The sequence below is a fragment of the Pseudochaenichthys georgianus genome, chromosome 4 (assembly GCF_902827115.2).
Source record: "Pseudochaenichthys georgianus chromosome 4, fPseGeo1.2, whole genome shotgun sequence".
NCBI lineage: Eukaryota > Metazoa > Chordata > Actinopteri > Perciformes > Channichthyidae > Pseudochaenichthys > Pseudochaenichthys georgianus.
Genome location: NC_047506.1, coordinates 1533114 through 1544271, shown reverse-complemented (window position 1 = coordinate 1544271; position 11158 = coordinate 1533114). Strand labels below are relative to the sequence as shown.

Below are 11158 nucleotides of genomic sequence, written 5' to 3'. Positions count from 1 at the left end.
ACCACTACCGCTACTACTACTACTACTACTACCGCTTCTACCACGTGGTGGACAGTAACTACAACTATTTTGTAATCTAAATGTCAATTGACATTACTTTAGTATTTCTATTTCCTTCAACTGTATACCTTAGTGAAATTACATTAATTATATATATCTTGAAGCTGGTAGTTTTGTACTTTTACTTAAATAAAAGGTCAGGGTGCAAATCTGCTGCCGCTAATACTACTAAATAGAGCACATACATGAAAAATGGAAAATACAAAAAATAGAAAATGTCACGTTTCTGCAGTTGTTAATGCTGCTGCTGACACGGAACACACGTGCAAAATGTAAAATACGAAAGTACCTCTCGTCTGTCCTCCTCCCCCTCTGACTCGGATCCAGAGACGGTGCTGGTGAGAGGTGTGTGAGTGCGGTGGTGTTTGGGAGACGGTGCTCTCATCTTACTTTCATGACCACCTATAAATTAGAGAGGTACGACACTATGACATGCCTGATATGAAATATGCTGGTGAGGTTATAAACAATTACAAACTAGCTAGGTTAAAATGCATGTATTTATAGACTTCTTAAGAAACTGCTTTCAAATTGAAAATGTCAGATTGAACGTTTTTTCCCAGGCTCTCAACATAAACTGAGAATTTCCAGATAAGGCAATTCTATATAAACTATAATGCGTGTAAAACCGTTTGTGAATGATATGATCTTTAGTTAAATGTACTAAACCTTTCTACTCTATGTTTTAGTAAGAAAACAAAGACTGAAAAAAGTTTGAAAGTTTGAAAATACAGACAACTTTACCGACCTTTGAACTTCAGTCGAGTCTTGGGAAGCGGTGTCGGAGCCATCGGTTCTTTATCATCTTTTGGAGATGCTTGATCGACTGCTTTTGTCACTTCTCTGAAACAGTATTCATAAATTGATTGTCTATCTTCAAATCGCACAATGCAAAGGATTAGCATTACAATTTAGATAACAAAACTAGTGGTGCACGATAATTATCGACGTCATCCCGATAAACCCGATAAAAGCATTAATAGCCCCAATAATATACAATATATTTTTTGGGTAAAAAAAAAGAAGAAAAGTTCTGCGGTGTTAGTGGATTGGGATGAGGGGCGCTTGTTTTTCACTCGGCTCCTCCCGTTTTGCCAGTACTGTGGTATTAGTGGATTGGGAAGAGGGGAGTTTTCCACAAATCCAGCGCTTCCTAACTCATGCCTGGCTGTGACGTAAATGGCGTGCGGCCGTGAAGCCAGGACAGTAAACAAACATGTCGTCGGTGGTATGGGACTATTTCAAAGTTTCAGAGTGAGATAGTTCGCTTGCTATTTGTATTAACAATGCAGAAGTTCCACGAGGAGGGAAAAAGGCAACGAGCTATAATACTGCCAACCTGATTAGTCGCCTGAAACATCGCCATGGCTACGATGGTGTGTTAAAAGCGTACGAAGACGCCTGCGCTGCTAAAGTAGCGGCGAATCCAAAGCCAGCTGCAAAGGCACCGGGGCTTTTACCTATCGACGAGGCTTTTGAAAAAGGCAAGAACTTTGTTTGGGAATAAATAAAATAAAAAATAAATATGGTCACTTTGAAGAGAAAAACTGTTCTTGGCTTTGTTTTGTTCATAGTAGTAATGCTCATGTCTTTTTTTTACCACCAGGTGTGCAAAAACTACAGGTACATTTAATATATATATATATATTATATTATTATCGGTTATCGGTATCGGTCTTGAGAAGCAGGAAGTTATCGGTATCGGTTTCAAAAAAACAATATCGAGCATCCCTAAACAAAACTAATCTTTCTGATCTCTGACCTTGGCACATCTGGACCAGAATCAACAGGTTCCAACATATCCGGAGCCGTGTCATAATCCGAAGGACTGGACACTGATTGAGGTAGAAACTCATGTTAATACAATCCAAACATATGGCTTAATAATTCCTCATGTGTTGTGATTGCAGACGTGTTACTCACTGGAGCTGGCAGCAATAAGCGAGGATCCTCTCCTCTCCTGTAGTCTCCTCTGAGAGTCCTGCTCCGTCAGATTATAGGACTCCCACAGAGAGACACTCTCATTTTCTACATAGTTTTCAGCATCTATACCTGATGACGGTACCTCGGTTTGAGTCTGAGGAAGATGTTGAGTCTGAGGAAGGTCCTGAGTCTGAGGAAGATGTTGAGTCTGAGGAAGGTCCTGAGTCTGAGGAAGATGTTGAGTCTGAGGAAGGTCCTGAGTCTGAGGAAGATGTTGAGTCTGAGTCTGAGGAAGGTCCTGAGTCTGAGGAAGGTCCTGAGTCTGAGGAAGGTCCTGAGTCTGAGGAAGATGTTGAGTCTGAGTCTGAGGAAGGTCCTGAGTCTGAGGAAGATGTTGAGTCTGAGGAAGGTCCTGAGTCTGAGGAAGATGTTGAGTCTGAGGAAGGTCCTGAGTCTGAGGAAGATGTTGAGTCTGAGGAAGGTCCTGAGTCTGAGGAAGATGTTGAGTCTGAGGAAGGTCCTGAGTCTGAGGAAGATGTTGAGTCTGAGGAAGGTCCTGAGTCTGAGGAAGATGTTGAGTCTGAGTCTGAGGAAGGTCCTGAGTCTGAGGAAGGTGCCGAGTCTGAGGAAGGTCCTGAGTCTGAGGAAGGTCCTGAGTCTGAGGAAGAACCTGAGTCTGAGGAAGGTCCTGAGTCTGAGGAAGGTCCCGAGTCTGAGGAAGGTCCTGAGTCTGTGTTTCTGCCTCAGGCTTCGGCGGTGCGACTTGCAGAGGAGTTATGGCGGCAAACGGAGTGTGAACAGGTTTCTGGTTTATCGGAGCAGGTGTCTGAGGCGGCACGACTGTTAGGTTTCCATTGTAGGAGGTCATACCAAACTTATTCACCACCTCGCATGTGTAGATCCCACTGTCAATCAGGGTCAGGTCCTTGATCACAAGAGTGCAAACACCACCCTCTGTGGTCTCAACACGGCATCGCCGATCATTAATTATTTGCTGTCCGTTTCTCAGCCAGCGCGCCATGCTTGTTTTTCCTTCGGCAACACACACCAGCGTGACCGCATCGTGAAGATCTGCACTCTGGTTCTTAAACACCTCTTTGAAGACGGGTCGCATGTCTCTGCGGGTTGTGAAGCCCTTAAAGGCTGCCTGGATCTTGACCGCGGCCTCTTGCATTTCGGGTTCATCCTCAACACTGATGTCCATTTCTTGGGAGTCTTCATTCGGTGGCTGTTCTTTCTGGGGTACTGTCGTTGGAGGAAGAGTAGCAGGCTGGGTTGACCCGTCAACAAAAGAGACGGGAGGGTGGACGATAATGTGGTTCGATGGCATCTCGGTCAAAGCCTCCGAGAAGGTTTCATCTTCAGATATGTAGAGGAGAGGAATTCCTTCTGAAACGTTTGTCGCGTGTCGATCCTCTTGCCTTCTTATCGGCTCGACTGCCAGTTTCATTTCCTGGTCCAGTTCCTTTCTCATTGGTTTGACTGGTTGTTTAATCGGTTGCTTGGCGTTTGCATCCTTCTCCGCATCCTTCACCGGTTGCTTAAGCTTCTCAACAATCTCACTGTCTTTAGCTGAAGATAGTTTCCTCCCCAATCTTGGTTTCTCTTCAACCTCTTTATTCCAAGACTGTTTCATTGGCCGATCATCGTCTGTTGTTTTCACCACAACTCTTGGCATCGTACGCTCGTCTTGATCCGTCTCCGTGTCCCTTGACGATTGCTTTTCCATTCCTCCCTTTGATTTGCTTTTACTCCTTGCGGGTGGTTTTGGAGGGGCTTCTTTTTCTAAAGTCTTTACCGGTTGTGCTAATGATTGTTTCTCCAGCTGATCTACAGAAGGAACTAGTTTAAGTGTCTCTTGCTCTGCCTCTGTGGACACTTGTTTCAAATCTCTTTGGTCGTCCTCAGAGTCATTTACAGTAGGTTTAACTGATTGGACAATGCTCTCCTTCGTATCATATCCAAGCGGTTCCTTTCCTACGGCGACCTTCCCTTTAGATCTAACTGGAGGTTTGAACAGTTCCTCTTCTTCTACTTTGACCTTCTGTCCTGTGGACTTCTCTTCGAGCACGTTAAGTGTTTCATCCCCAATAGACTTCTCCACAGGCTGTTTTTTATCCTCAATGTTCTTCCACAGGACTTTTTCTGGATGGCGTACCTTCCTCTCAACTTCACTTGTTTTCTCCAAAGGCTTTCCTGCTTGATTTAAGCTCTCTTCAACTTCACTTTCCTTTTGGTCAAATACAGCGTCTCCTAGAACCGTGTCTGACTGAGCCACATTGTGTTCAACCTTATCTAATTTCTCTGAACGCGTTCCTGGTCGTCTCTTCTCCACAAATACACCCTTCTCCGTCTCAAAAGGCATCGCTTGTTCTTCCACCTCCCTGTCAACCCCATCATCCTTCTCCAGTTGTCTCATTGCCTCGTCGACCTTCTTGTACACTTCATTGTCTTTCACATTCTGTGTTGCACCAACAACTTTTTCCAACAGTCTCGCAGGTGGGCCGCCCTGTTTAATGTCAAACATTGGCTCCACATCTCTGTCTAAACTTGTGATGGATGCTTTCCTAGCCGCTCTCTTTTTGGGCTCTGGAGGAACAGGTTTGGCTTCTGGGAGTCCAGGCTTCTGGTTGTCTGGAGGAGAAGCTGGTTTGGAAACAGTGCCCTTAGCCCGGGGAAGGACAGGGGGAGGCTCTACCTTTGGTGGAGTTGGTTCTAGAGCTAGACAAGAGATTGCAAAACATAATTGGTTGGCAACTTGTTGGTGTGTGGCGGTGGTTTGAGAGAGAAATGAAGGTTGTAAAGGTACATGTATTCATACGGTATAGACTGAAGCGCTAAAGGCTGTCTTTGTAAAAATTGTTCACAACATTTACAAGACAAACTTTTTTTCTTATAGACAATATGCCAGTATGTGAATGTCTTAACTTAAGAAATAACCGTAACCCCCAAAACTGAGGTACATAAACACAGAACCATTCATTTTTGTTTGCAGATGCACTCTTACTAATTAGATATTAAGACGCACTCACCTTTCACTGTCACAGTAGCAGAGGTCTCTGCACTTCCTGCTTCACACGAGTAGCTGCCGCTGTCTTCAGGTTTCAGATCCTTGATGTGCAGCTGCAGGAGGCAGCCATCTTGTTTCATCTCGTACTTCCTGTTAGCTCTCAGTGGCAGCCTGTTCTTCTTCCATTGCACCGACACTCCAGGTTTAGACAGCTCACAACACAGAGAGGCTGATCCTCCCTCCTCAGCCTCTGTGCTTTGCAACTCTTCTTGGAAGAATGGTGGGAGCTCTGGAAGAACAGGTAAGGATTGGAAACACTTTAGTGTAAAGGGAAAATGCTCAAATGAAAGGGGAGCAAGTTGTCTTTGTACATACAATACAATGGATGGTTGTGTAACACTAGCAGCTCACCAGAAACTCTAGATCAGGGGTGCCCAACCTTTTTTGAACCGAGAGCTACTTTTAAAGTTGCCAGTCTGCCGAGATCGACCAGTTCAAATAGAGAGGCGTAGCCATTACTGACAGCCTACTGCCAGGTAAATACACACTTCTACTTGTATAAAACTGACCTTTGTACGATTAATACTTCATAAAATACTGCAGATCCTTTATCTTACCTCTTTCTAATCCACACATACAAGTATTTAACTGAAGTTACACAACAGTGTTGTTGATACGGAGTTGGAGTTTATTCTCACGTCACTACAGTGGGTAATGTTTAAGAAACATTGAACAGTGCTGCCACATGTGACACAGGAACAAAAGAAAAGACTGAACCCTTTCTTTGCCATCATATAAAATAGTGTTGCTACAAAAGTATAAATGAGGCTTACTAATAAGACAACTCAGATCTGAAGCTACTCAGGAATCTGCTGCTAACGTGCAATAAAAAAGACAAAATTAATAGAATCAAACCCTTTTTTTGTTGCGTTTTAGACGAGTATAAAAAGAAATGCCTTTAAAAATAGGATGCAAGCAACACTAGTTTCTTAACCTGAATTGATAATAGACTATAATCAATTTAAGTTTGCATTCTTATACCATTTTGTACAATAATTATAATGAATAAGTTCAAACAAACTAAAACCTACAGCTGATTAATAACGGTATCTAACTTGAGTTTTTATTATATCAAAAACCTGTTGAAATGCTTCTGTTATTTTCACTGTCCCCCAAAAGCGAGTCGGCAGCCTCCAGGAAAGCTTCTTTCACAACTTCGCCGTCTTTGAAAGACTTCATGTGTTTCGCAAGAACGTGACTGACACGATAAGATGCTCTGGTAGCAACCTTGCTCTTGTTGGGCCTGGTGGAAATGGACTGCTGTGCATGTAGCTGTCCTTTCAGGCCCCTCCCCTTTTGGAGCGTAGGGCAGAATTAGGATGGAATTCCGTCTCGTATCGTTTGAGCACTGTTTTGAAATGCCGCTCCTAAATTACCCTTCTTCGATAAAGCCACGCTCGCATTGCAGATGAGACAGATGGACTTTGAATTGGAATAGATACAAAAATAATCACCCTCCCACTCGGAGTGAAAATTATATAGTTTGGGCTTTTTTTGCTTCTGCCATAATTGCGGTCTTGTTTGTGTGCAGACTGTCACTCCTGTTGACACCTTATTATACATCCATGGTTGACACGGACAACGTCAGCGAAATAGTGCCCACTGCCCACCAGCCACGCCCCGACACATGGGGTCTAGCCGGCCAATCACAAAGCTTTGATGCGTTCAAGTGCATTATTCTGGCACGGGAAGATTATGTTATAGGACATTAACGATAAAACAGAATATTGTTGTTCTATTTTTAGACACATCTCGCGATCGACTGGTTGGGCACCCCTGGTCTAGATGCTTAAAAAGTACTTTTAGTTTGGTATTTTATTGAATGCATGCATGATACAGAATGTCGTATTGCCAATTGTACAAACCTGTCACTGTCACAGTAGCAGAGGTCTCTGCACTTCCTGTTTGACATGAGTAGCTGCCGCTGTCTTCAGGTTTCAGATCCTTGATGTGCAGCTGGAGGAGGCAGCCATCTTGTTTCATCTCGTACTTCCTGTTAGCTCTCAGAGGCAGCCTGTTCTTCTTCCATTGCACCGACACTCCAGGTTTAGACAGCTCACAACACAGAGAGGCTGATCCTTCCTCCTCAGCCTCTGTGCTTTGCAACTCTTCTTGGAAGAATGGTGGGAGCTCTGGAAGAACAGGTAAGGATTGGAAACACTTTAGTGTAATGGGGAAATGCTCAAATTAAAGGGGAGCAAGTTGTCTTTGTACATACAGTAGAATGGATGGTTGCGACTTTAACACAAGCAGCTCACTTGAAAGTCTACTGCAGAGGCTAAAAAAATACTTCTAGTTTTGGTATTTTATTGAATGCATGCATGACACAGAATGTCTTATTGCCAATTGCACAAACCTTTCACTGTCACAGTCGCAGAGGTCTCTGCACTTCCTGCTTGACACGAGTAGCTGCCGCTGTCTTCAGGTTTCAGATCCTGGATGTGCAGCTGCAGGAGGCAGCCATCTTGTTTCATCTCGTACTTCCTGTTAGCTCTCAGAGGCAGCCTGTTCTTCTTCCATTGCACCGACACTCCAGGTTTAGACAGCTCACAACACAGAGAGGCTGATCCTTCCTCCTCAGCTTCAACACTTTCTAAGTCTTTCTCAAAGAATGGAGGGAGCTCTGGGAAAATCAACAAGGAAAAACAGATTGATGAATGTGATTGGAACCAGGTAATCTAAGGGTGTGTTCACACCTAATAGTCCGCTCTCTGGTGCGTACCAGACCACAGTTTGTTACATTGTTTCATTTTTCAGAAGGTTCGGTTTGCGTTCACACTGGCAAAAACTCAAAGGGACTATAAACTTTAAACACAAGTCATGTGCACGGAAATGCTGTTCACCCATTGGTCAGACATTAAGGGGGTACAAACGCAAATCCCGGCAATTTCTAGCGAAGCCTCCGCCATGGAGCATCGGCACTTTCGGAAGGTTATTCTCATGCTGCTGTTAGTCTGGAGATCAACAGACATATGATTATATAATCAAACAACGTCCGTTAAAAAACATTATGACATGGCTTTGTTGAATACTCGATTCTGATTGGTCAATTCAAAACACGTGACACGTTTTTAATCCAGAACTGACAGACCGCTGTCAAGGATTTATTGACCGTTGTTAAGGACGCTCACATCTGCACAAAGAAGTCCGTTCGATTGAACTGTCTACAGTTTGGCTTTTCTAACTGACAAGACGAGAGCGACAAGAAAACAGCGGAGAAGTAACGGGGCAGAAACCCTCCTTTTTACGCAGCGGTCCAGACATAGGTCAGACGGCGACACATATTCAGTTGCCAGTTCCTTTGGCATCAGGGCAGGGATATCTAGATACTTCCCAAGGTTTGATATAATGAGTTGAGCTACTTTTAAAGCAAGCAACGATTTTTTCAAATCTGTAATCAAAAAGCTCCTCAAAAACGCTATCGAAGCAGTTGCTGCCGTTGCTACGTTAGTTCAAACAGTAACAACGGACTATTTTTCTTAGCGGATGCATGTACATTTAAATACATACAACTATTTTTTAAATCAATAAAATTATTTTCTAAATCCACAAAAGCATTTTAATTAATATTGGTAGTCATGTCGTTACTTTGTTGGGAATGTGGCCGTGTGATAAGCGGCATAATGTGCAGCAGCGCGGTCATTATGGGGAAAAGAACACCTTCATGCCGATCTAGATCCCTCCGCTTCACGTCGGGCTCCTGATCAGTTCTTTTCCTGTTTATCCATGAGAGACGTTCTGCAGAGGAGGGGCGTTTCACCGACGACAGGTGTTCTTACTTTTATGTAGCTGACGGAGAATGTTTACTTTACACGACACTGTTCAACTCTTCATTCTGCTTCACTCTTTAACTAAACAACCGCGGATGTCTTGAAAGACTCTTTCGCGAAAGATTTTTGAAGATATCCGCGTTCTTGTGACACGTACATACTGCGCTTCCTATGTTTTGGTGCGGACTGCGTTCACACCGCTCCAGAGTTCGCAAGCAAGCGCTCCGAGACCACCTATTTTAGCGGACCAGAGTCCGGTTGTTTAGTTCACTTCAGAGGTCTCGGACTGCGTTCACACCGACCCAAATGAACCGCACCAAGCGGCTAAACGCACCAGGGTTCGATTCAACCGGACTAAACAAGGCAGGTGTGAACGCACCCTTAAAGAAGTACAAGAAAACTTTATGTATAAAATGCATAAAGTTTAAAACTAAAATGTTCTAATAAAGAATGAATCATCCAATTGCACACACCTTTCACCGTCACAGTAGCAGAGGTCTCTGCACTTCCTGCTTCACACGAGTAGCTGCCGCTGTCTTCAGGTTTCAGATCCTTGATGTGCAGCTGGAGGAGGCAGCCATCTTGTTTCATCTCGTACTTCCTGTTAGCTCTCAGTGGCAGCCTGTTCTTCTTCCATTGCACCGACACTCCAGGTTTAGACAGATCACAACAGAGAGAGGCTGATCCTCCCTCCTCAGCTTCCACACTTTGCAACAATTCTTGGAAGAATGGTGGAAGCTCTGGAAAAAAGGGTTTGAAAAACGTTAGTTTAATGGGAACGTGAATGAAAACAAAATGAAAAGGGACCAAGTTGTCTTCGATCATACATACAGTATCAAAAGCTAGTATCGCCCCGCCCACATGCAATCAATGGCTTCGGGACATAATGTCCTGCCTTAACTTAGAGAAGCTGCGCTTCTCAATCAGAGGCTCTGATGAGAAATTCTATAAGACCTGGGGTCCCTTCTTGGCTTACTTTAATAAGACCAAAGTAGCTTGATGTGGTTTCTTGGCCCTTGACATGAAAACAGTGCGACTCCATTTTAATATATAACAACATATAGTAATTATATTCTCTACTCTGGACAATGTGCTATATAATTAGTTTGATCATCCACTGGAACGGGGAGGGATGGGGAGGGATGGGCCATCTCCGGCATAATTATTCGTTCACAATTCTTTGCTGATGGTGTATTTTTGTTTTTGTTTTACTATAAAATGTCTTCATGTTTTCTATGTAATGCTACATGTTTGCATTGTGACACTGCTTTGGCCAATTTGTGGGATTTCTGTCTTGAACAAGAAATTAATAAAAATATTTTGAAAAGAAAAGCTAGTATCAAAGGCTGTCTGAATACTTAAAATGCAGATGGATGGGACTGTTATGCCAGCAGCTCACCGGAGAGTTTAGACAATAATGAATACTTCTAGTTTTGGTATTGTATTGAATGCATGCATGATACAGAATGTCTTATTGCCAATTGTACAAACCTGTCACTGTCACAGTCGCAGAGGTCTCTGCACTTCCTGCTTCACACGAGTAGCTGCCGCTGTCTTCAGGTTTGAGATCCTTGATGTGCAGCTGCAGGAGGCAGCCATCTTGTTTCATCTCGTACTTCCTGTTAGCTCTCAGAGGCAGCCTGTTCTTCTTCCATTGCACCGACACTCCAGGTTTAGACAGCTCACAACACAGAGAGGCTGATCCTCCCTCCTCAGCCTCCACACTTTGCAACTCTTCCTTGAAGAATGGTGGGAGCTCTGGAAAACCAGGTAAGGATTGGAAACACTTTAGTGTAATGGGAAAATGCTCAAATGAAAGGGGAGCAAGTTTTTTTTGTACATACAATACAATGGATGGTTGTGACTGTAACAATAGCAGCTCACCAGAAACTATAGATGCTTAAAAAGTACTTTTAGTTTTGGTATTGTATTGCAACCCAGTCTCACGGCATTTCGTGTTCACCAACACGATTTTTAATCTATTGATTTGTGTTCACAATCACGATTTGCCCCTTTTTTTCGTGTTGCACAGCACGATTTTAAAAGCAATGTATTTCTACTGGTAACGTGTTTCGTGCCTGCAGGCTGCAGCACGTCTTTTTCTCCGGTCGGGTCGTGGAAGACCGGAAGCTGTGTGGTTCATAAAAACGTGTTCTTACTCAATATCAAGCCACAGTTATTGCTTTTATTTTAAATCGTATAATTTCGGACTTTTGTTGCTGTGAGGAAAATAAATGGGGCTCAGAGCCTCAGGATACTGAAATCTGTATTTTTAAATATTTGTTTCCTTCTAATTTGTTATTCTTTTCAAAATAACACACTGTTATTTACTCAC

General features: G+C 43.4%; 1 protein-coding gene across 1 annotated transcript in view; it reads right to left on the bottom strand.

Annotated features, from left to right (window-relative positions):
* The window catches only part of obscna (obscurin, cytoskeletal calmodulin and titin-interacting RhoGEF a), a 120306-nt gene that overhangs the window by 53312 nt on the left and 55836 nt on the right, over positions 1-11158 (bottom strand). Inside the window, 9 exon segments of the mRNA XM_071202968.1 lie at positions 350-462; positions 809-903; positions 1823-1895; positions 1984-4492; positions 5185-5282; positions 6919-7185; positions 7410-7676; positions 9297-9563; positions 10315-10581. Coding sequence (XP_071059069.1) covers positions 350-462; positions 809-903; positions 1823-1895; positions 1984-4492; positions 5185-5282; positions 6919-7185; positions 7410-7676; positions 9297-9563; positions 10315-10581 — 3956 coding nt within the window.